The sequence below is a fragment of the Oncorhynchus nerka genome, linkage group LG24 (assembly GCF_034236695.1).
Source record: "Oncorhynchus nerka isolate Pitt River linkage group LG24, Oner_Uvic_2.0, whole genome shotgun sequence".
Taxonomy (NCBI): domain Eukaryota; kingdom Metazoa; phylum Chordata; class Actinopteri; order Salmoniformes; family Salmonidae; genus Oncorhynchus; species Oncorhynchus nerka.
The window spans coordinates 17,417,623-17,444,638 of NC_088419.1; the positions used below are offsets into that span (position 1 = coordinate 17,417,623).

General features: G+C 43.5%; 1 protein-coding gene across 4 annotated transcripts in view; it reads right to left on the reverse strand.

Moving 5' to 3' along the window:
* Nucleotides 1-17,997: 17,997 nt before the first annotated feature.
* The window catches only part of LOC115107595 (TATA box-binding protein-associated factor RNA polymerase I subunit A-like), a 29,916-nt gene continuing 20,897 nt past the window's right edge, over nt 17,998-27,016 (reverse strand). For all 4 annotated transcript variants that reach the window (XM_065008675.1, XM_065008674.1, XM_029631027.2 and 1 more), the window contains 2 exons: nt 26,713-26,870; nt 17,998-26,456 (listed from right to left, as the gene is read on the reverse strand). In XM_065008675.1, coding sequence (XP_064864747.1) covers nt 26,314-26,456; nt 26,713-26,870 — 301 coding nt within the window. In that variant the 3' untranslated portion in view covers nt 17,998-26,313. The remainder of the gene's footprint in view (nt 26,457-26,712; nt 26,871-27,016) is intronic.

Here is a 27,016-nt window from a genome sequence, read left to right on the forward strand (position 1 = left end):
TTTTTTTTTACAAAATTTAAAGATGCGCCGTTTTCACATAATGTTGACACTTGTATTGTGCTGGAGATAATGAAAATGGGGTTGAAAAGTGAGGGAGTTGACCTTTAAACAGACAAATAAAAGGCCTAAATCTAAGGTTTTAGATGTCTACTGTGTTATCTTTGATATAAATGACAAAAAAGGCACACATCTAAAAAAATCTATTTTAGACAGAGAGATGAATAGATCATATCCATTTAGCAAATGGGTGGATACTCTCCAACGCCCACATTGATTCACACCGATTCAGCGTTGTGCTCTGACAGCAGTGTTTTCCGACCACAAACCAGCCATCTCCATGTACTCTCTAGGCCCCACAAAGTTGCTCATTGTAGTCACTTAGCATTACCGATGGTGAAAATTAGTCAATTGAGCTCACCATGTATGCCTGTGAGTATACATGAGTCATTTGGTTGATTACTGGCACTACATAAACAGTGGATGTGTCCCAAGTGGCACCCTAATCCCTACAATAGGCACCTAACTGGGCTCTGCTCAGAAGTAGTGCATGATAAAAGGGTGCTATTCGGGATGCAACCAGTAGGTTCTGGATGGGAAAGCGACCAGTAGGTTGGTAGATGGGAAAACATTATCGCACCGGTGGTTCAAAATGTCACATAATGAAATGGGTTTAATTACCCTGAATAATAACTGTGAGTGTAAAATGTACCTAATTTGCAGACTGCAGGTATGATAGTTGAGTGTGTGCGCGTGTGTGTTTGTGTGTAGGAGGATGGGTGGTTGATAACACATTGACTACATTACAGGGGTGTAAATATTTCCCTTCCCACTCTCAAATTTTAAAAATATCCCTTGTTTTCCTTTCACAGGAGGAAAGCGGAAGAGTGGAGCGAGAGAGGAAGTGAGAAGAAGCTGGTAGAATAACAATTAGCTGTCAGTGCCTGCGCACGCTCAAAATAGAATAATTATACTCGACAAAAAGGTCAATGTCTCATGATATGAAACCAGTCTCAGAACATAAGAATCAAAACGATTAAAACGTTGCTTCACAAAACACAGAATAGCACCAAGAATCATTCCACTTCAAAGCTAGTCTACGCTCATATATTTATGGCAACATTTTCTGTCGCTTGGCATGAGCTTTTTCTGTGAAGAGATGGGATGGAAACAAACAAGGAGGCTCATTTTTAGGTGTTCCGTTGCCTCACTAAGTATAGAACACCACTTATGTGATATTTGAGTATATCTTAACACCAGTGGAGGCTGCTGAGGGGATAACGGCTGATAATAATGGCCAGAATGGAGCCAATGGAATGTTATCAAACACCTGGAAACCATGTTTTTGATGTATTTGATATCATTCCACTGATTGCGCTCCAGTCATTACCACGAACCCATTCTCCCCAATGAAGGTGCCACCAACCTCCTGTGCTGAGCCACTAGGTCAGGACTCCAACATCAGTAATGTCACAGGGATCTTCTCATAGCTCATCAGCGTAGCAGGTAGCTTGAGTGCCCTCTGCAGGAGAGGAATGGTAACAGTGGCAATTGGGCAACATTATGCAGTTACCACTGATGAACATGGGATTCAGGCCATAGATATTTGGTGTAAAATCCCATTTCCGTTTTCAGCATCTAAAACAATAACCTATGGTGAAAGATAATAGAAAGGACACAAAGCAGTTATTTCACTGTTGAACATGGGATTCGGTTCTAAAATTGTATGTTATTTGACAGATATTCCATGCAAATCTCAATTTCAGTCTTGAGCATCTTTAACAACCTATGGTGTAAAGAAGGCAGAAGAGGATGTCATGGTATGCTGTTGAGCTGATTCCCTTTTAAGCCAGTCCGTACTATATGCCTGTCTGGCTTGTCATGATAATTGATGTCTGGCTTAGAAATTAGTTTCTTTCCCCATCTTGATAATCCTCTCAAACTTTCACTCTTTTCTTGGTGCATTGACTGGACTTGACAGGATTCAAAGTAACACTGTGATTGCCACTTATCACAAAGCAAGAAATTAAACTTCACATCCTCACGTGAACGTTCTGTTGGCTGAGCCACTTACAATTCTGTGTCATTACGTCCCTGTTACACACAGTCTATCGCACCATTCGCCTGTGCTAGGTTTTAAAGAGCCAATGGCAGCCCTCTCCCTCACTAATTTCCTGGAATGACTCAAGCCTCTGTGGCTGTGTGCACCTTGTGTGTTACGGTAAGAATCTGTTCAGACAGTATGGTGTGAGTGAGAGAATTAAACAAGGTCCGAGGGGGTGTGGTATATGGCCAATATACCACGGCTAAGGGTTGTTCTTATGCATGAAGCAATGCAGAGTGCCTGGATACAGCCCTTAGCCATGATATATTGGCCATATACCACAAACCCCCGAGGTGCCTTATTGCTATTATAAACTGGTTACCAACTTAATTAGATTAGTAAAAACATGTGTTTTGTCATACCCATAGTAAATGGTCTGATATACCACGGCTGTCAGCCGATCAGCATTCAGGGCTCGAATCACAAAGTTTATAAAAACAGTTATAGTAGGCTAAGCTATAGAGATATCTGTCTAAAGTGGTTTGTTCGAGGCCTTCGTTAAGGTGAATTTGTGGATGAGTGATGGTCGTTGGTCATTATGGGCCCAATCTCACATCAGCATATTTCATATCACCATTACAAAATATGTCAAATCTTCACAATTACAAATGTTGACAAATGTGACAAACCTATCTGATGCGTTTCTGTCTGTAAGTGACATACTATTTGAAGATTACCTTACCGTGATAGAACTGTGTCACAGTTAGAGAAAATATTTTAAAAATATAAAAAATAACAATAAAAAAAACCTCTCCGCCATTAGTTTTTCTCTTAAGAATTGAGAATGAATGCAGTAACAGATCCTTCCTGCCCTTGGTGTACATAGAGCCAAGAACCCTCTCCCCAGATATCAACTCCTGGTTGCTATTCACCTAATACATTATTGAAAGCTATTTTTGCAGCCGCGCTCTGAGAACAAAGGCATTGCAGTTGTCACTTTCGACATCACAGAGAGAGGGGAGGGGATTTTGGGATTCATACTTGCCCCTTTTCTTCTCTCCTCGTCCTGAACTTGCACAAGTGTTTGAATCCCCTCTAGCATTTTTCTTTCAACATCTGCTTTAGTCTCGGGTGAGCCAGAGGAACACAGGCCTACTGGTTTTATCATAATGTTGATGTCAGCGTTAGTCTACAGAGAGCACACGGAAATCATGTCACAGCAGTAAACATGTATATACCATAGTAAGGTACAGGACCACAGAGACACAGCTATACATGTGCAATATATCTATGTCAGTGCTTGACTAAAATAGGTGGCGGTTCTCATTTTGGGTGCCGGGACTGTTTATTTTTAGGTGTAGGAGCTCCACAATACTTTTGAGCGAATATTCTAAAAGAGGAATAGGAGCTCAAACAGTAGAACATTTGATGTGCCGGTACTCAGCTCCGGTGAGCTCCTGCCCAAGTCAAGCACTGATCTATGTATTGAATAGTATTGTGCAGGATCATATGTGTACCTTTGAAGGAACACCATTGTTCTTCGAGGAATAGAAATCAACCCTAATCGCACCTGTTTGCATTACTTTTGAGTGTATACGAAGGTGCTTTCTAGAACCTAAAAGGATTCTTCAACTGTCCCCATAGGAGAACCCTTCGAAGAACCTTTTTCGGTTGCAGGTAGAAACCTGTTGCTTCCAGGTATAACCCTTTTGGGTTCCACATAGAACCATTTCCACAAAGGGTTCTACACGGAACCAAAAGGAGTTCTACCTGGAACCAAAAATGGTTCTCCTATGGGGACAGCCAAAGAACCCTTTTAGAACCCTTCTTTTCTAAGAGCGTGGCTAGCTTGTGATTCAAACTCCACTAAGAGTCTTGTCATTTATGAGTTGGAGTTCTATTTTCATCATAATTTTGTTCTTCCCTCTTGTAACAGAGAGTATTCTGCAGCTGAAGCCTGCAGTCATTCTCTGTTATCTCCTCTCTGCTTGTAGTGCCAAGCAGCACTGGCGAACATATCAAAATGTTAAGCCCGACTAGCATAGCAGAAATATCACTCTCCTTCCCTCCCTGTCACGCTCCTTCCCTCCATCCTCCCACCTTTCTCACTCTCTCTCTCTTTCTAGCCATACCATGCTGAATTTAAATATATTGCAGCTCTACCAAGATGTCACTCTGTAAATCTGGATTTTTAGCTTAGATTACAAATCCTCTGAGTCTTGCAGACCAACTCAAGCGAGACCTCTGAGTCACTCTCACTGCAGTCTGTGTTTGTGTGTGAATGCCTAAGTGCATGCATGTGTATGCAGGGCCGGCTCCAGCCTTTTGGACGCCCGAAGCGAGATTTGGTTGATACGTTTTAAAGTGAATTTCCTGAAATTCTACACATTTTTTGCCATGGGGCAGAGAGAAATTTGTTCAATTTAATGACGCATTTCCTTGAATTCTACCCATTTTGCCATGGGGTGGAGATAAATGTTTTCAGTTTTAAAGCTAATTTCCTGCAATTCTACACATTTTGCCATGACTCATGCTATGTTAATGATGTCTTAGTGTGAGTGACTAACAAAATCAATGGGGGCCCCCTAGAAGTCAGGGCCTCTGGACACGTTCCCTGCATGACTGGTCGGTAAAGGGCCATGTTTACTGCAAGTTTAGATAGCTGGCTAGACAATTTACCTATCTCAAAATGTTTTGTTGACATGGCTTGTGACTGTCAGAGAATGACATGACAAGAGACTCATTTTTTATTTATTTTATTTATTTCACCTTTATTTAACCAGATAGGCCAGTTGAGAACAAGTTCTCATTTACAACTGTGACCTGGCCAAGATAAGGCAAAGCAGTGCGACAAAAACAACAACACAGAGTTACAAATAAACAAACGTACAGTAAATAACACAATAGAAAAATCTATGTACAGTGTGTGCAAATGTAGAAGATTAGGGAGGTAAGGCAATAAATAGGCCATAGTGGTGAAATAATTGGAATTTAGCATTAACACTGGAGTGATAGATGTGCTGATGATGTGCAAGTAGAGATACTGGGGTGCAAAAGAGCAAAAATATCAATAATAATATGGGGACGAAGTAGTTGGGTGGGCTATTTACAAATTGGCTGTGTATAGGTACAGTGATCGGTACGTTGCTCTGACAGCTGATGCTTAAAGTTAGAGAGGGAGATATAAGACTCCAGCTTCAGTGATTTATGCAATTCGTTACAGTCATTGGCAGCAGAGAACTGGAAGGAAAGGTGGCCAAAGGAGGTGTTGACTTTGGGGATGACCAGTGAAATTTACCTGCTGGAGCGCGTGCTACAGGTGGGTGTTGCTATGGTGACCAGTGAGCTGAGATAAGGCGGGGCTTTACCTAGCAAAGACTTATAGATGACCTGGATCAAGTGGGTTTGGTGACGAATATGTAGCGAGGGCCAGCCAACGAGAGCATACAGGTTGCAGTGGTGGGTAGTATATGGGGCTTTGGTGACAAAACGGATGGCACTGTGATAGACTACATCCAGTTTGCTGAGTAGAGTGTTGGGGGCTATTTTGTAAATGACATTGCCAAAGTCAAGGATCGGTAGGATAGTCAGTTTTATGAGGATATGTTTGGCAGCATGAGTGAAGGAGGCTTTGTTGCGAAATAGGAAGCCAATTCTAGATTTAATTTTGGATTGGCGATGCTTAATGTGAGTCTGGAAGGAGAGTTTACAGTCTAACCAGACACCTAGGTATTTATAGTTGTCCACATATTCTATGTCAGAACCGTCCAGAGTAGTGATACTAGTGGGGCAGGTGGGTGCGGGCAGCAATCGGTTGAAGAGCATGCACTTAGTTTTATTAGCATTTAAAATAAGTTGGAGGCCATAGAAGGAGTGTTGTCTGGCATTGAAGCTCGTTTGGAGGTTTGTTAACCTAGTGTCCAAAGAAGGGCCAGACGTATACAGAATTGCTGATGCGTAACCCAATTCCGAACTTGCACCTTGTGTAGCCTAATATTCTAACTCTCATCCACAGGAGGTTGGTGGCACCTTAATTGTGGAGACCGGTCTCATGGTAATTAATGACTGTAGTGGAATTAGTGGAATGGTATCAAATACATCAAACACATGGTTTTCATGGTTTCCAGGTGTTTGATGCCATTCTATTTACTCCGTTCCAGCAATTATTGTGATCTGTTCTCCCCTCAGCAGCCTCCTGCTCTGTCAACAGTAAGTTGAGACCCCGATTGAGTTCCCGCTAGGGGGTTGGGGTTTCACTAGCGGCCTGGGGCCCTAAGCAACCTCTTATGCCATTTATGTCTGGGGTCGGCCCTGTGTGTATGTGTGTGAGCACAAATGAAAGAGGGAGCAAGAGAAAAATAGTGAGCGACGAAAAAACTCAATTAAACCCAGACTGTGCTGCAGCGACCAACACAGACAGAATTTTGCAGGGCCATGCCATGTCAGGCATAAAATTAAAGCATATTTTCTCTCTCTCTCTCGCTCTAGACTCAGTCTGCTGCGCGTAACAATGATTAATTAGATAAACAATGGTGACGCACGTCTACCTGTGGTCTCGCTTGCTATTCTCAGAGGCACTGTGACAAAGACATCAGTAAATTTCAGGCCCTGTCGAAGCTAGAATGGCTTTCACAGGACCGATAGCCCCATGGAGACCCTGCTAAAAGGGGAAGCCTTTTTTAAGGGCCATTGCTTTCACTTGATAGATTTCACATATGTTGGTGGTAATGCCCATTAGATGTCCAGGCATCACTACTACAACATTTAAGTTTACCATTCCCATCTTGATTTCTTATTCAGTGGCATTTTTGAGGATGCCCATTGCAATACTATATAGTGATATGATATGGTAGTAGAACAAGCTATAGTTAGAAGGTATGCAGTATATACATAACAATAGCCAACAGCCAAGATGTCAACCATTGTAAAGGATGAAATGAAATAACTGATTAAAAAAAATGTTGGCACAAGTCAATGTTTTCTATCTTTGATTAGAAATACAAAATGGAAAGGTCAGAGTGAAAGGCTTCTCCACCTTTTTGCATATCATACAGAGAGAGAGATACTGAGGACTAAGCAGGTGGCATAGTCAAAGGGACAACAAACTAAACTTCCCCACTTCATTCCCAACCATTGTTCTTAAAAGCATCTGTAGATCATTGAACATCAATGATAGAGAAAAATCAAATTTGCCAGTCAAACACAAATGGATTCACCATGGATCTTCATATGATACAGAAAGGGTCCCAGGGTGACTAAAATAATAATAATAGCCATTTAGCAGACCCTGTTATCCAAAGCGGCTAACAGTCATGCGTGCATACATTTTACATATACAGTGCATTTGGAAAGTATTCAGACCCCTTCACTTTTTCCACATTTTGTTACATTACAGCCTTATTCTAAAATTGATGAAATCAAAATAAAATCCTCATCAATCTCCACACAACACCCCATAATACCAAAACGAAAACAGTTTTTTAAATGTTTGCAAATGTATTAAAAACAAAAAACTGAAATAACTTAGTATTCAGACCCTTTGCTATGAGACTCAGGAGAGAATTCCAGGACCACAGAGCTGAGTAACTAAATCTATTTCTACCATGACCTGTTCTAATTCTTGGTACTGTTAAAAGCAAGTGAGAATGGGACCGTAATCAATATTGATTTACTAATCACATTAAAAAAAGAACAGAGATAGTGCCATTTTACCCCATATGTACTTAAAATGCAATTAATTGGACATGATTTGGAAAGGCACACACAGGTCTATATAAGGTCCCACAGTTGACAGTGCATGTCAGAGAAAAAACCAAGCCATGAGGTCGAAGGTATTGTACGTAGAGCTCCGAGACAGGATTGTGTCAAGGCACATATCTGGGGAATGGTACCAAAAAATGTCTGCAGCATTGAAGGTCCCCAAGAACACAGTGGGCTCCATCATTCTTAAATAGAAGACATTTGGGACCACCAAGACTCTTCCTAGCGTTGACACATGACAGCCCTCTTGGAGTTTGCCAAAAGGCACCTAAAGACTCTCAGACCATGAGAAACAAGATTCTCTGGTCTGATGAAACCAAGATTGAACTCTTTGGCCTGAATGCCAAACGTCACGTCTGGAGCAAACCTGGCACCATCCCTACGGTGAAGCACGGTGGTGGTAACATCATGCTGAGGGGATGTTTTTCATCGGCAGGGACTGGGAGACTAGTCAGGATATAGGGAAAGATGAACGGATCAAAGTACAGAGAGATCCTTGATGAAAACCTGCTCCAGAGCGCTCAAGACCTCACACTTGGGTGAAGGTTTACCTTCCAACAGGCAAACGACACAGCAAAGACAACACAGGAGTGGCTTTGGGACAGGTCTGTGAATGTCCTTGAGTGACCCAGCCAGAGCCCGGACATGAACCTGATCGAACATCTCTGGAGAGATCTGGAAACAGCTGTGCAGCGACACTTCCCATCCAACCTGACAGAGCTTGAGAGGATCTGCAGAGAAGAATGGGAGAAACTCCCCAAATACAGGTGTGCCAAGCCTGTAGTGTCAGGCTTGGCACGCAAGAGTCTGAATACTTCAAATCAAATCAAATCAAATTGTATTTGTCACATACACATGGTTAGCAGATGTTAATGCGAGTGTAGCGAAATGCTTGTGCTTCTAGTTCCGACAATGCAGTAATAACCAACAAGTAATCTAACTAACAATTCCTAAACTACTGTCTTATACACAGTGTAAGGGGATAAAGAATATGTACATAAGGATATATGAATGAGTGATGGTACAGAGCAGCATAGGCAAGATACAGTAGATGGTATCGAGTACAGTATATACATATGAGATGAGTATGTAAACAAAGTGGCATAGTTAAAGTGGCTAGTGATACATGTATTACATAAGGATGCAGTCGATGATATAGAGTACAGTATATACGTATGCATATGAGATGAATAATGTAGGGTAAGTAACATTATATAAGGTAGCATTGTTTAAAGTGGCTAGTGATATATTTACATCATATCCCATCAATTCCCATTATTAAAGTGGCTGGAGTTGAGTCAGTGTCAGTGTGTTGGCAGCAGCCACTCAATGTTAGTGGTGGCTGTTTAACAGTCTGATGGCCTTGAGATAGAAGCTGTTTTTCAGTCTCTCGGTCCCAGCTTTGATGCACCTGTACTGACCTCGCCTTCTGGATGATAGCGGGGTGAACAGGCAGTGGTTCGGGTGGTTGATGTCCTTGATGATCTTTATGGCCTTCCTGTAACATCGGGTGGTGTAGGTGTCCTGGAGGGCAGGTAGTTTGCCCCCGGTGATGCGTTGTGCAGACCTCACTACCCTCTGGAGAGCCTTACGGTTGAGGGCGGAGCAGTTGCCGTACCAGGCGGTGATACAGCCCGCCAGGATGCTCTCGATTGTGCATCTGTAGAAGTTTGTGAGTGCTTTTGGTGACAAGCCAAATTTCTTCAGCCTCCTGAGGTTGAAGAGGCGCTGCTGCGCCTTCTTCACGATGCTGTCTGTGTGAGTGGACCAATTCAGTTTGTCTGTGATGTGTATGCCGAGGAACTTAAAACTTGCTACCCTCTCCACTACTGTTCCATCGATGTGGATAGGGGGTGTTCCCTCTGCTGTTTCCTGAAGTCCACAATCATCTCCTTAGTTTTGTTGACGTTGAGTGTGAGGTTATTTTCCTGACACCACACTCCGAGGGCCCTCACCTCCTCCCTGTAGGCCGTCTCGTCGTTGTTGGTAATCAAGCCTACCACTGTTGTGTCGTCCGCAAACTTGATGATTGAGTTGGAGGCGTGCGTGGCCACGCAGTCGTGGGTGAACAGGGAGTACAGGAGAGGGCTCAGAACGCACCCTTGTGGGGCCCCAGTGTTGAGGATCAGCGGGGAGGAGATGTTGTTGCCTACCCTCACCACCTGGGGGCGGCCCGTCAGGAAGTCCAGTACCCAGTTGCACAGGGCGGGGTCGAGACCCAGGGTCTGGAGCTTGATGACGAGCTTGGAGGGTACTATGGTGTTGAATGCCGAGCTGTAGTCGATGAACAGCATTCTCACATAGGTATTCCTCTTGTCCAGATGGGTTAGGGCAGTGTGCAGTGTGGTTGAGATTGCATCGTCTGTGGACCTATTTGGGCGGTAAGCAAATTGGAGTGGGTCTAGGGTGTTAGGTAGGGTGGAGGTGATATGGTCCTTGACTAGTCTCTCAAAGCACTTCATGATGACGGAAGTGAGTGCTACGGGGCGGTAGTCGTTTAGCTCAGTTACCTTAGCTTTCTTGGGAACAGGAACAATGATGGCCCTCTTGAAGCATGTGGGAACAGCAGACTGGTATAGGGATTGATTGAATATGTCCGTAAACACACTGGCCAGCTGGTCTGCGCATGCTCTGAGGGCGCGGCTGGGGATGCCGTCTGGGCCTGCAGCCTTGCGAGGGTTAACACGTTTAAATGTCTTACTCACCTCGGCTGCAGTGAAGGAGAGACCGCATGTTTTCGTTGCAGGCCGTGTCTGTGGCACTGTATTGTCCTCAAAGCGGGCAAAAAAGTTATTTAGTCTGCCTGGGAGCAAGACATCCTGGTCCGTGACTGGGCTGGATTTCTTCCTGTAGTCCGTGATTGACTGTAGACCCTGCCACATGCCTCTTGTGTCTGAGCCGTTGAATTGAGATTCTACTTTGTCTCTGTACTGACGCTTAGCTTGTTTGATAGCCTTGCGGAGGGAATAGCTGCACTGTTTGTATTCTTATGAATACTTATTAAATTTGATGTTTCAAAGTAAATTTGATTTTTTACATTTGCTAAAATTCTAAAAACATGTTTTTGATTTGTCATTATGGGGTATTGTGTGTAGATTGATGAGAACAAAATACAGTTGAATACATTTTAGAATAAGGCTGTAACGGAACAATGTGGAAAAAGTAATGGGGTTTGAAAACTTTCCGAATGTACTGTGTGTACTGTGTGTACATATAAATACACATATATACACACTGCTCAAAAAAATAAAGGGAACACTAAAATAACACATCCTAGATCTGAATGAATGAAATATTTCTTTACATAGTTGAATGTGCTGACAACAAAATCACACAAAAATTATCAATGGAAATCAAATGTATCAACCCATGGAGGTCTGGATTTGGAGTCACACTCAAAATTAAAGTGGAAAACCGCACTACAGGCTGATCCAACTTTGATGTAATGTCCTTAAAACAAGTCAAAATGAGACTCAGTAGTGTGTGTGGCCTCCACGTGCCTGTATGACCTCCCTACAACGCCTGGGCATGCTCCTGATGAGGTGGTGGATGGTCTCCTGAGGGATCTCCTCCCAGACCTGGACTAAAGCATCCGCCAACTCCTGGACAGTCTGTGGTGCAACGTGGCGTTGGTGGATGGAGCGAGACATGATGTCCCAGATGTGCTCAAATGGATTCAGGTCTGGGGAACGGGCGGGCCAGTCCATAGCATCAATGCCTTCCTCTTGCAGGAACTGCTGACACACTCCAGCCACATGAGGTCTAGCATTGTCTTGCATTAGGAGAAACCCAGGGCCAACCGCACCAGCATATGGTCTCACAAGGGGTCTGAGGATCTCATCTCAGTACCTAATGGCAGTCAGGCTACTTCTGGCGAGCACATGGAGGGCTGAAAGAAATGCCACCCCACACCATGACTGACCCACCGCCAAACCGGTCATGCTGGAGGATGTTGCAGGCAGAAGAATGTTCTCCACGGTGTCTCCAGACTCTGTCACGTCTGTCACGTGCTCAGTGTGAACCTGCTTTCATCTGTGAAGAGCACAGGGCACCAGTGGCGAATTTGCCAATCTTGGTGTTCTCTGGCAAATGCCAAATGTCCTGCACGGTGTTGGGCTGTAAGCACAACCCCCACCTTTGTGGCCTGCTGGAGGTCATTTTGCAGGGCTCTGGCAGTGCTCCTCCTGCTGCTGGGTTGTTACCCTCCTACGGCCTCCTCCACGTCTCCTGATGTACTGGCCTGTTTTCTGGTAGCGCCTCCATGCTCTGGACACTACACTGACAGACACAGCAAACCTTCTTGCCACAGCTCGCATTGATGTATCATCCTGGATGAGCTGCACTACCTGAGCCACTTGTGTGGGTTGTAGACTCCGTCTCATGCAACCACTAGAGTGAAAGCACCGCCAGCATTCAAAAGTGACCAAAACATCAGCCAGGAAGCATAGGAACTGAGAAGTGGTCTGTGGTCACCCCCTGCAGAACCACTCCTTTATTGGGGGTGTCTTGCTAATTGCCTATAATTTCCACCTGTTGTCTATTCCATTTGCACAACATCATGTGAAATGTATTGTCAATCAGTGTTGCTTCCTAAGTGGACAGTTTGATTTCACAGAAGTGTGACTGACTTGGAGTTACATTGTGTTGTTTAAGTGTTCCCTTTATTTTTTTGAGCAGTGTATATATATATGGGTGGATGGTCCCAGGAATCGATACCATAACCCTGGCTGTGCAAGTGCCATGCTCTACCAACTGAGCCATACAGAACTAATGTTTGACTGATGTGTTCTGAACAGATGTGGCGAAGCATCAACCATTAAATATGGTCTTCTAACTACAACAGCCCAGCATGGTTGAACCTGATGTTCCCCTGAAGACGTGTCTCACACGGGAGGTTGGTGGCACCTTAATTGGGGAGGACAGACTTGTGGTAATGGCTGGAGCGGAATAGTTGGAATGGTATCAAATACATCAAACATGTGGTTTCCACATGGTATTCCACTCCAGTCATTACCGCAACCCCATCCTCCCCAATTAAGGTGCCACCAACCTCCTGTGCAGTATATGTACAATATGTCTCATGTGATAGCATGGAAATCTGAGCAGGTCAAATCCAGCAGCTCATGGAAAGGTCAACGAGTTCCCTCTTTAGGCCACATGTTCAAAGGAATGAACATATGGCTGTAGCATGTATAAATATACATACATGATATGTTCACACTGAGATCAGAGCCATGAATGTATTTCTGTCTGTGTTTCTCAGACTCGGTACCTACACTTGATCTCAGGGAGAAAACATTTGAGATTTCATACTTAGACGTCAAACTCAGAGTTACTCATCATTGAGGGGTCAGCAAAAGGAACATTAGAGACCATGACTACAGTGAGGGAGAGAGATAGTTAGGGAGAGAGGGATACAGTGAGTGAGTGAGTGAGTGGTGAGTGAGTGAGTGAGTGAGTGAGTGAGTGAGTGAGTGAGTGAGTGAGTGAATGAATGAGGGAGTGAATGAATGAGTGGGTGACTGAGTGAGGGAGTGAGAGAAACAGAGAAAGAGGGAAAGAGAGAGAAAAAGTGAATAGAGGGCCAATGTAATGAATTCTGCACCAGTTACACCCCGAGACCAGCAGTCAGCTGTTTAAAAGAGGTTGATGTGCTCACTGATGTGTTCACTCTTATGAACCAGGCCAGACCTTATGAATGCCCCACTGTGTATGTGTCTCGCACACACACACACACACAGACAGACAGTGTCACATGCACACACACACACACACACACACACACACACAGTATCATCCCCTGAGGGGCTGAGACTTTTGCCCACAGTTGACCGGTTGCTCCACTTCCTTAATGCATTTGGTCACGTGTACCGGGCACTCATTTTGGCATTTGAGCTGCAGAAAATCATCAAGCACAAACAAGGACTGGAACTGAAGATTTTAGGTGGAGTTCAAATGTCCCCTCAGCTTTACAGTGCCGTCCCAGATACAGTTTTTCTAGTAGGTTACTGAAAATTTATTTTCAAGGTGCATGTATGAGCTGTAGATGACTGATGATCCCTAGGGAGCCAAAGGGTTTAAATCAAGTTAGTCTTGCATGCTTGTCCCTCAATAACTCTGAGAGATAGCAGGGCATAATTAGAGTTGTAGGGACATGGAAACAGTGTGGGTTTGGTGCCCCATTTCCCTCAATGTGACACTCATAATTACCTCTCCTCACACAGACAGGTGTTAGTGCTCTCTCTCTCTCCTCTTCTCTGCTCTTGGTCTCTCTCGACCACAGATGCTGTTGATGAGGTTAGAGGTCAAAGGTCAGCATGTGGAAACGTTCAGGAGGGACTAAGATAGATATAGATACCCAACAACCAGCACGACCACCAGGGACCAATCAGAAGCCAAAACAGTGTTGTGGTGTAAGCACTGAGGATGTCACCATCCATATCTTATGACCATTAGGCTAGATCCTTGGGACGTCCCTACCCCATTGAAGTTGACATTTAAAATGGTCAAGGTAAGGGTTATGGTTAAGGTTAAGGGTTAATGTTATGGTAAGGACCTCCCAAGGATCCCAGATAGGACTAACCCATTGGGCTAAACTAGAGAAATGGTGCCTAGTTGACCTGTTGCTGTAACCTAGTTATATAATAATGTTATGTTATTATAGTTTATACTATGTATGCTACTCTAGTTATATAATAATGGAGAGGTTGTCTACAAAAATATTTTACTTTGGATTTAAGTGACAAGCTCTCAAAACGACAGATGTCTTTAAAAAAAAAAATCTTCGGTTTGTGATGACATTCTATTTCTTAATTTCACCAAATGCCATGGGAGATTGGGAAAGACAAGACGGTGTCTGACAAAGCCAGTATTGTACAAGTATCACACACACAGCAGTAGCAGTCACCAGAGCAAAGGTTTGTTATGCCAATGGTTTGATGAGGCAATGGCTGACTATAATACCTCTCTCCCTCTCTGTTTTCCAAATAGAGAGAAGAACAAGCAACTGGTGGCTTGAGTTAGGACAGTCCTTAAGAGCTATTGCGTGTGGTTTTCCACGATCAGTCATAAGAGATTATCATCACCTCTAAGAAGGGCCACTGTGCCAGTTGTCAGACATGAGAATGCAACATTTAGATACAGTTTAATTACCTGACTACAGCCAGGGACAAAACAGAAACCATACAGACCAGGTCTTGATTCAAGAGAAGTGTTTACCCTTAGACTTTGTAGTTAGTCAAAGGGAGGTAGTTGTTCAAAAGAGTACCGTGTGCATCAACCAGCAGTAGCAGTACTTGTGTGGCATTGTCAACAGTCTACAGGCAATCTGATTCTCAATACATTGATTTGTTTTTGTTTTAATCATTGATTTCCTTGCTGGTGGATTTTTACAGGCACTATAGTCTATCACTCTAGGCCTGAGGTCAGTGTAGTCATTGACACATGGATACACGTGGCACAATACTAATGGCTGTCAACCATATCAATCAACCGTCCCACGCCATATCAGTGTGACCTATAGTGAGCCATGCAATGTGCAACACAATTCTTTGACTTCAGTGTTGCTGCCTGACCCCTGGATAAGGAGCCATGAAGAGGCTCATATACATTCAAACTGATGTCACTTTTTAGGATAAAAATACAAGATATATCTTATCGACATGGCTCTAACTCTTCTAGCTCCACAATGAGATAGTGTGCTGGCCAGGCAACAGGCTGTTAGCCAGCCTGCCAGCTTAGTGGAGTCTGCCACTAGCACAGTCAGTGTAGTCAGCTCAGCTATCCCCATTGAGACTGTGTCTGTGCCTCGATCTAGGTTGAGCAAAACTAAACATGGCGGTGTTCGCCTTAGCAATCTCACTGGAATAAAGACCTCCTCCATTCCGGCAATTATTGAAAGAGATTGTGGGCTACTTAATGTTAGTTCCCTCACTTCCAAGCCAGTCATAGTCAATTAACTAATCACTGATCATAATCTTGATGTGATTGGCCTGACTGAAACATGGCTCAAGCCTGATGAATTGACTGTGTTAAATGAGGCCTCTCCTCCTGGTTACACTAGTGACCATATCCCCCGTGCATCCCCTAACGGTGGTGGTGTTGCTAACATTTACGTCATAACATTTAAATGTACCGCTTCTAGTCATGAAATCTACGCCCCCTACTCAATCACTTTTTATAGCTACTGTTTACAGGCCTCCTGGGTCGTATACAGCGATCCTCATGTAGTTTTCTGAATTCCTATTGGACCTTATAGTCATGGCAGATAATATTCACATTTTTTGTGACTTTAATATTCACATGGAAAAGTCCACAGACCCACTCCAAAAGGTTTTCGGAGCCATCATCGACTCAGTTGGTTTTGTCCAACATGTCTCCGTGTAACGGCTGTTTGAAGAAGAGGACCAAGGTGCAGCGTGGTACGTGTTTATGATTTTTAATAAAACTGAACACGAGAACAAAAAATAACAAAGCGGAACAAACGAAACAGTTCTGTCTCGTGCAGACACACAAAACAGAAAATAACTACCCACAAGACACAGGTGGGAAAAGGCTACCTAAGTATGGTTCTCATTCAGAGGCCACGATAGACAGCTGCCTTTGATTGAGAACCACACCCGGCCAAACACACAGAAATGGAAAACATAGAACACAAAAACATAGAATGCCCACCCCAACTCACGCCATGACCAAACCAAAATAGAGACATAAAAAGGATCTCTAAGGTCAGGGCGTGACACTCCGGACTTACTCATTGCTACAGTCATACCCTTAATATAGTTTTGTCCCGTGGAATAAAATATTGTGGATCTAAATGTTTTTCCTCCTAATCTTGGACTATAGGACCTCCATCTTATTATGTTTGCAATATTCTGCTCAGACCCCAACCAATGATCATCAAAAGCCGTGCTATAAATTCTGACAACACAAAGATTAATTGAAGCCCTTCCAGCCTCTCTCCACCTACCCATGGACTTCGGAGTACAAAAATCGGTTAACCAACTACCTGAGGAACTAAATTTAACCTGGCTTAATACCCTAGATGCAGTCGCACCACTAAAAACATAAAACATTTGTCACAAGAAATTTGTTACGATATACAGAAAATACCTGACCTGATGACCCCTGGCTGTCCCCAGTCCACCTGGTGATGCTGCTGCACCAGTTTCAACTGTTCTGCCTGCAGCTATTGAACCCTGACCTGTTCACTGGACGTACTTTCTTGTCCCGGACCTGCTGTTTTGACTCTCTCTCTTTCTCTCTACATCACCTGCTGTCTCAACCTCCGAATGACCCTGCTGGTCATCTATGAAAGTTTAAACATCTTGAAGAACAATCTGGCCTTAATTGCCATGTACTTTGCCATCTCCACCCGGCACAGCCGAAGAGGACTGGCCACCCCTCAGAGCCTGGTTCCTCTCTAGGTTTCTTCCTAGGTTCCTACCTATCTAGAGAGTTCCACCGTGCTTCTACATCTGCATTGCTTGCTGGTTGGGGGTTTAGGCTGGGTTTCTGTATAGCACTTTGTGACATCTGCTGATGTATAAAGGGCTTTATAAATACATTTGAATGATATACACAGAGAATTCATCTTAAACAGTGCAATACACAGAACAAAATATATATATATATATATATATTTTTTTTAATGTTTAGCTCACATAATAGAATTTGAAAGTATGAATTAAGGCGTCTAGTAGAATAAATGTGGCGAAAACGAGTGTAGAAATTAAATGCATTTCTATAGCTTTTAAATATATTTTACAATGGTGGGAGAGTGTCAAGATGGAGGCACGGTGGCGTCAAAACAGCACCCCCTTTCAGTCATCTAGTGTATGTATAAATCACTGGTCCCTTTCCCAATTGCTCCCTGTGAGGTTGAATTCTCAGACAATGTGTTCCTCCTCTGATGCACTCCCCTCTCTCTGCCTTCTCTCTCCAGACCAGCTGCACTGTGGTTTGGCTAACTAGCCTAGCCTAAGCGCTCTGGGCTCTGGTTATGTAATGACTGCAGAGCAGATAGACGCATAGAGCCACATCCCCTGGTCAACTGAGGTAGACTGCATCCCAAATGGCACCCTATTCCCTATGGTGCACTCCCAAAACTAGTGCAATACATAGGGAATAGGGTGCAATTTCAAATGCACAACTGACTGCATGCATGGCCAACATTAAGGCGAGCTCTTACAACAGAATCATTACAAGCACTTATGTTTATTAAATTGGCACGGGGCCCAACCTGGAGCAAGCCCCTGAGACGTTAGACCATGAGAATGACAGAGTAGAGCATGTGTAGGGAAGCGTCCTTTAACACCCACGAAAGAGAATGACAGTGACAGAAAAATGAATTCCAATGGAATAAAAGTACATTATTCAAGTAGCCTTAATAAAACACCAGACATAGGAGGAGTGAGGTGTGGTGGGGGGCTTTGGACGTTCCAGGGAGCATTTTTACAAAACATGTAGCAACCGAAACATGAGTTTGAATTTCAAGTGGAAGATGAAGATAGTCCACTTGAAATACGATGTCACTACGTTTTAAGACTACACTCATGGACGTTCTTTGATATACAAGACTAGAAATATAAATGGGCAACAGTTGCATTTCACACACACGCACAAACACAGTTCTCTAGCCATTTGAGCTCAATTAAATGAATTAATGTAATTTCCCTATGGGTGAATTACGGTAAATTCATTCAGGACATAAATATTGTTCTACCCAGATATCAAATATTGAATAACAAACGCATTATATTGAACACAAACTTATATTATCAGACTAAAGTTATCAGACCAAAGTTTGAAAGGCTGATCATAGCTCACATCAACACCATTATCCCAGAAACCCTAGACCCACTTCAATTTGCATACCTCCCCAAATCTCTATTGCACTCCACACGCCCTTTCCCACCTGGACAGAAGGAACACCTATGTGAGAATGCTATTCATTGACTACAGCTCAGCGTTCAAAACCATAGCGCCCTCAAAGTTCATCAGATAGCTAAGGACCCTGGGACTAAACACCTCCCTCTGCAACTGGATCCTGGAATTCCTGACAGGCCAGCCCCAGGTGGTAAGGGTAGGTAACAACACATCCACCACACTGATTCTCAACACAGGGGCCCCTCAGGGATGCGTGGTCAGTCCCCTCCTGTACTTCCTGTTCACTCATGACTGCACGGCCAGGCACAACTCAAACACCATCATTAAGTTTGCAGATGACACAACAGGGTTAGGCCTGATCACCGACAACGACGAGACAGCCTATAGGGAGGTCAGAGATCTGGCCGTGTGGTGCCAGGACAACAACCTCTCCCTCAACGTGATCAAGACAAAGGAGATGATTGTGGACTACAGGAATAAGAGGACCGAGCACTCCCCCATTCTCATCAGCGGGGCTACAGTGGAGCAGGTTGAGAGCGTCAAGTTCCTTGGTGTCCACATCACCAACAAACTAACGTGGTCCAAGCACACCAAGACAGTTGTGAAGAGGGCACGACAAAACCTATTCCCCCTCAGGAGACTGAAAAGATTTGGCATGGGTCCTCAGATCCTCAAAAGGTTCTACAGCTGCAGCATCGAGAGCATCCTGACTGGTTGCACCACTTCCTGGTATGGCAACTGCTCGACCTCCAACCGCAAGGCATTACAGAGGGTAGTGCAAACGGCCCAGTACATCACTGAGGCCATGCTTCCTGCCATCCAAGACCTCTATACCAGGCGGTGTCAGAGGAAGGCCCTAAAAATGATCAGACTCCAGCCACCCCAGTCATAGGCTGTTCTCTCTGCTACCACACGGCTAGTGGTACCGGAGGACAAAGTCTAGGTCCAAGAGGCTTCTAAACAGCTTCTACCCCCAAGCCATAAGACTCCTAATCAAATTGCTACCCAGACTATTTGCATTGCCCTCCCCCTTTTACACCACTGCTATTCTCTGTTGTTATCATCTATGCATAGTAAGTTTAATAACTCAACCTTCATGTACATACTACCTCAACCAACCAGTGTCCCGGCACATTGACTCTGTACCGGAACCCCCTGTATATAGTCTCGCTATTGTTAATTTACTGCTACTCTTTAATTACTTATTAATTTAATTTCTTATTCTTAACCATATTTTTTTTAACTGAATTGTTGGTTAGGGGCTTGTAAGTAAGCATTTCACAGTAAGGTCTACACCTGTTAAATTCGGCGCATGTGACTAATACAAATTGATTTGATAAAGTTACATGGGTGAAACAAAAATACTTAAGCTTCAGAGTCATTAATTATAAACTATATTCATTTAGGCAATATTTTTTCAGCCAACTAATCGAAAGTGTTTATTCAGTAACAAACAGTACAAAATACAGTAGTCACATTTGCCATTCCACAGGCACACAGACTACAGCAATGAATCAGGTACAACCGTTCAAATTTAAACAATCAAGTCACTCTCCCCTTACAGTAAAGTATCAGAGTATTTTTATCCTGTAACTCCCTGAAATTGAATAGGACAGGGCATTAAGCACAGTTAAAGTTGAAGTCTGAAGTTTACATAAACAAGTTTTAATGACTCCAACCTAAGTGTTTCAACCACTTCACAAATGTCTTGTTAACAAACTATAGTTTTGGCAAGTCGGTTAGGACTACTTTGTGCATGACAAGTCATTTTTCCAACAATTGTTTACAGACAGATTATTTCACTTATAATTCCCTGTATCACAATTACAGTGGGTCAGATACACTAAATTGACTATCCTTTAAATAGCTTGGAAAATTCCAGAAAATGATGTCATGGCTTTAGATGCTTCTGATAGGCTAATTGACATAATTTGAGTCAATTGGAGGGTTACCTGTGGATGTATTTCAAGGCCTACCTTCAAACTCAGTTCTTCTTTGCATGACATCATGGGAAAATCTAAATAAATCAGCCAAGACCTCAGAAAGAAAATTGTAGACCTCCACAAGTCTGGTTCATCCTTGGGAGCAATTTCCAAACGCCTGAAGGTACCACGTTCATCTGTACAAACAACAGTACGCAAGTAAAAACACCATGGGAACATGCAGCAGTCATACCGCTCAGGAAGGAGACGCGTTCTGTCTCCGAGAGATGAATGTACTTTGGTGCGAAAAGTTCAAATCAATCCCAGAACAACAGCAAAGACCTTGTGAAGATGCTGAAGGAAACAGGTACAAAAGTATCTTTACAGTTTGCAACTGCACATAGGGACAAAGATGGTATTTTATGGAGAAATATCCTCTGGTCTGATGAAATAAATATAGAACTATTTGGCCATAATGACCATCGTTATGTTTGGAGGAAAAAGGGGGATGCTTGCAAGCTGAAGAACACCATCCCAACCGTGAAGCACGGGGGTGGCATCATCATGTTGTGGGGGTGCGTCGATGCAGGAGGGACTGGTGCACTTCAGAAAATAGATGGAATCGTGAGGAAAGAAAATTATGTGGATATATTGAAGCAACATCCCAAGACATCAGACAGGAAGCTAAAGCTTGGTCGCAAATGTATCTTCCAAATGGACAATGAACCCAATCATACCAAAGTTGTGGCAAAATGGCTTAAGGACAACTAAGTCAAGATATTGAAGTGGCCATCACAAAGCCCTGACCTCAATCCTATAGAAAATTTGTGGGCAGAACTGAAAAATGTGTGCGAGCAAGGAGACCTACAAACCTGACTCAGTTACACCAGCTCTGTCAGGAGGAATGGGCCAAAATTCACCCAACTTATTGTGGGAAGCTTGTGGAAGGCTACCTGAAACGTTTGACCCAAGTTAAACAATTTAAAGGCAATGCTACCAAATACTAATTCAGTGTATGTAAACTTCTGACCCACTGGGAACATGTATAAAGAAATACAAGCTGAAATAATAATTCTCTCTACTATTATACTGACATTTCACATTCTTAAAATAAAGTGATGATCCTAACTGAACTAAGACAGGGAATGTTTACTAGGATTAAATGTCAGGAATTCTGAAAAACAGATTTTAAATATATTTTGGTGTATGTAAACTTCTGACTTCAACTGTAGTTGTTCAGGAACAAAAGGCTCCATCGCAGGTTGTGACAACAAACATGAGTGGATGATGTCATCCTTAATCATGATAAAGCTGGGCCCACTGTTCTCTGTTCCCAGGCAGCATGCGTACGCTTGGCCTGTGAAACTGAGCTGTTATCCTGCATCGAGCAGCTGGAGGGGTGTACAGTAATCAGACTTGCGTTCCGCCTGTGTGTGTGTGATGTAGAATGTTGTTTGTGGTGTCAGCATGAACTTGGCAGAAGAATCGCAACAGCAGTTCACAGAAATGTACTTTTTTTTCTCTCTGTATCATTGCATTGTCTTTTGCGTCTTATGATGCTGCTCTTTGGCGTCCCAAAAGGTGAGTAAATTCCAACATGTTGCCTCCACATGAATGCAGCTGAGTTTTCCATGAATCAGAGGTTCAGTTGAGGCCACAGGTCTCCAACCTTTTCTAGCACCAGCTCCTTTAAAAAAAATATCTAAAATGTTGCTTTCAAATAGGCACATGCTTCTCTGCTCCCAGTCCTTGGTGTACATGAGATGTGTTTTCTGTCAATATACCTGTTAAAAATAATGGTGAAAAAACACATCTAAGGGGCCCCATTAAATTATTTTGTATTTTGGGGAATTTTGTTCTGTTTCTCTATTTTTCTACTCATAATATTACAATTATTGATAGAGGACCAACAATAAAATTATGTTCTGAATCCATGTCAATGCTTTTACATTTTTTGATTTCACCTTTATTTAACCAGGTAGGCCAGTTGAGAACAAGTTCTCATTTACAACTGCGACCTGGCCAAGATACGGGATAAACAAACGTAGTGTCAATAACACAATAAAAAAAATCTGTATACAGTGTGTGTAAATGAAGTAAGGAGGTAAGGCAATAAATAGGCCAATAGTGGAAAAGTAATTACAATTTACCAATTAACACTGGAGTTATAGATGTGCAGATGAGGATGTGCAAGTAGAAATACTGGTGTGCAAAAGACCAGAAAAACAAAAACATGGGATGAGGTAGGTAGTTGGATGGGCCATTTACAGATGGGCTGTGTACAGCTGCAGCGATCGGTAAGCTGCTCTGACAGCTGATGCTTAAAGTTAGAGAGGGAGATAAGTCTCCAACTTCAGTGATTTTTGCAATTCATTCCAGTCATTGGCAGCAGAGAACTGTAAGGAAAGGCGGCCAAAGGAGGTGTTCGCTTTGGGGATGACCAGTGAAATATACCTGCTGGAGCACTTGCTACAGGTGGGTGTTGCTATGGTGACCAGTGAGCTGAGAAGGCGGGGCTTTACCAAGAAAAGACTTATAGATGACCTGGAGCCAGCGGGTTTGCGACGAGTATGTAGCGAGGACCAGCCAACGAGAGCCTACAGGTCGCAGTGGTGGGTAGTATATGGGGCTTTGGTGACAAAACGGATGGCACGGTGATGGACTACATCCAGTTTGCTGAGTAGAGTGTTGGAGGCTATTTTGTAAATGACATTGCCAAAGTCAAGGATCGGTAGGATAGTCAGTTTTACGGGGGTATGTTTGGCAGCATGAGTGAAGGAGGCTTTGTTGCGAAATAGGAAGCCAATTCTAGATTTAATTTTGGATTGGCGATGCTTAATATGAGTCTGGAAGGAGAGTTTACAGTCTAACCAGACACCTAGGTATTCATAGTTGTCCACATATTCTAAGTCAGAACTGTCCAGAGTAGTGATGCTAGTCGGGCGGGCAGGCGAAGAGCATGCATTTAGTTTTACTTGCATTTAAGAGCAGTTGGAGGCCACGGAAGGAGTGTTGTATGGCATTGAAGCACGTTTGGGAGTTTGACAGTGTCCAAAGAAGGGCCAGATGTATACAGAATGGTGTCGTCTACGTAGAGGTGGATCAAATTATCATCCGCAGCAAGAGCGACATCATTGATATATAGAGAAAAGAGTCGGCCCGGGAATTGAACCCTGTGGCACCCCCATAGAGACTGCCAGAGGTCCGGACAACAGGCCCTCCGATTTGACACACTGAACTCTGAGAAGTGGTGGGTGAACCAGGCGAGGCAGTCATTTGAAAAGCAAAGGCTCTTGAGTCTGCCGATAAGAATGCGGTGATTGACAGAGTCGAAAGTCTCGGCCAGATCGATGAAGATGGCTGCACAGTACTGTATTTTATCGATGGCGGTTATGATATCGTTTAGGACCTTGAGTGTGGCTGAGATGGACCCGTGACCAGCTCAGAAACCGGATTGCATAGTGGAGAAGGTACGGTGGGATTCGAAATGGTTGGTGATCTGTTAGTACACTTAGCTTTCGAAGACTTTAGAAAGGCAGGGCAGGATGGATATAGGTCTGTAACAGTTTGGGTCTAGAGTGTCTCTCCCTTTGAAGAAGGGGATGACCGCGGCCACTTTCCAATCTTTAGGATTCTCAGATGATACGAAATAAAGGTTGAACAGACTAATAACAACGATGCAACGATGGAGGCGGATCATTTTAGGAAGAGAGAGTCCAGATTGTCTAGCCCAGCTGATTTGTAAGGATCCAGATTTCGCAGCTCTATCACAACATCAGCTGTCTGAATTTGGGTGAAGGAGAAGCAGGGGTGGGCTTGGGCCAGTTGCTGCAGGGAGTGCAGAGCTGTTGGCCAGGGTAGCCAGGCGGAAGCATGGCCAGCCATAGAGAAATGCTTATTGAAATTCTCAATTATCTTGGATTTATCGGCGGTGACAGTGTTTCCTAGCCTCAGTGCAGTGGGCAGCTAGGAGCAGGTGCTCTTATTTTTCATGGACTTTACAGTGTCCCAAAAGTTTTTGGAATTCGTGCTGCAGGATGCAAATCTCTGTTTGAAAAAGCTAGCCTTTCTGAAATGGGCATGATTATTTAAGATGGTGAGGAAAGCACTTTTAAAGAATAACCAGGCATCCTCTACTGACGGGATGAGGTCAATATCCTTCCAGGATACCCAGATCAGGTCGATTAGAAAGGCCTGCTCGCAGAAGTGTTTTAGGGAGCGTTTGACAGTGATGAGAGGTGGTCGTTTGAATCAGAACGGACGCAGGCAACAAGGCACTGATCGCTGAGATCCTGGTTGAAAACAGCAAAGGTGTATTTAGAGGGCAAGTTGGTCAGAATGATATCTATGAGGGTGCCAATGTTTACGGATTTTGGGTTGTACCTGGTAGGTTCCTTGATCATTTGTGTGAGATTGAGGGCATCTAACTTAGATTGTAGGACGGCCGGGGTGTTAAGCATATCCCAGTTTAGGTCACCTAACAGTACGAACTCTGACGATAAATGGGGGCAATCAATTCACATATGGTGTCCAGGGCACAGCTGGGAGCTGAGGAGGGGTCTATAACAAGCAGCAAAAGTGAGGGACTCATTTCTGGCAAGATGGATTTTTAAAAGTAGAAGCTCGAACTGTTTGGGCACAGACCTGGATAGTAATGACAGAACTTTGCAGGCTCTCTCTACAGTAGATAGCAACTCCACCCCCTTCAGCAGTTCTATCTTGACAGAAAATGTAATTGGGGAAGGAAATTTCAGAATTTAAAGAAGAGCAATTGAAGTCTGAAAAATAAAAAATAAATTTCAATTTTCATGTGCAACTCCCCTTTAATTGCGCATTCAGAAAGTGGGGAATGTGTCAGTGTAGTGATGTTTGTTAGGCCTACGGCTGCAGCACGTCATGGCAGCGTTTGCAAAAGGATGGCCACCCAATTGATAAAAATAATCATATCTTTCTGTCAGGCAAGCCTGCTTTGCAGTTACCATTTAATTGAGTTTTTGCAGGAAGTCTGTCTACCCACAAGATGGTTATCATTACTAGCACGGCTAACTGGCAGCATACTGAGTGATAGACAAATGCACGTACCAAGCAGACAGACTGAGGCAAATGGATATATTGCCAGAAATAAATTGGCAGATTTAGTGTTAATTTGGGCTTTTTAAGCTAATAGTGGCTAACCAGGGGTAGGGTAATGTCAATGTGGTTTTTGTTGAATAGTAGCCAGGAGCTTGTTTATGAAAGTTTGCGATGGGAACACATGAAAAACATGCATGTACTTTCAGAATTGCTTGGTGAGCTACTCATACATGTTGGCTGCGATCTACCCATTGGGAGAGCTGTGTACCATGTCCTAGACTTAATACTGCAGCATACCCAGCCTCCTTTTTTCCCTACGAACTACCACAGTGAACACAGCTCTCAGTTACTGGCTCAGCAGCATTCAGAACGACTCAAAACTTAGCCATCGTGTGAGCCCTCCCTGGTGGACAATTGTAGAACTTGAGAAGTAAAGCAATGCAAGGAGAGTGAGGCCTGCAGTGAGGGGGTGTAGTTGGAGCAGCTGTCATGGAAGGGGAGAGAGTATGACCCGATGACCGCATGAGGAGGTTATGTCTGCCATGATCAGGCAATGGTAGAAGGTTTTCACGTATTTTTGAAAGGTTTCGGTTCTCGCCGATGCGCCCAGCAGCGTTCCGAGACGCTTTCTCAAAGTGAGCTTTCTTTCCGCATTCTCTTCTGAGCCTTAGCCGTCTTGGATTCCTTATCCTTCTCTGACCTTTTAGTCTTCTGCGCCTCGGAAGTAACTTCTTTTTGGGTGTCCTTACCTACACCACGGTACATGAAGGCATCTGACAAGAGACAAAAAAAGGATTAAACTACATTTGATGTCATACGGCTAATTTTCCACTATCAGAACCGGAGGAACAAGACCTAAGGACAGCCAATAATGGTGATTCAAGGAAGTAAACATGTATTCTTAAACTAATTGTATATTTGGCCACATAGTGACAAGGCTGCCAATAACTGAGGAAGTCTCAATCTCACACAACTGGAAGAAAGTAATACTCCACAACAACAAAAGTGTTACTGTGTAGCTTTACTTACAGCGAGGACAAAAGGCTCCAAGCACAAAGCACTTCACTTCCAGTAGCACCCCATTCACTGCCAAGTCTCTCCTGGCCTGGAATGTTGTGAAGTGCATTGCTAGCCACCAGTCTATTCTGTTCACCAACTCCTCTGCAACAATCTTCAGCCATTGTTTTCTAAAGGAAAATATCAACCAGTGGAATTACAAGTATTATGCATAATATTACATTTTGTTAATTAGCAATGAGAAGAGATACAAGCAATGTAAGGTGACTAATTACATGAATGGAGAGGAACTTCAAAAGCATCATTTTGAGAGAGA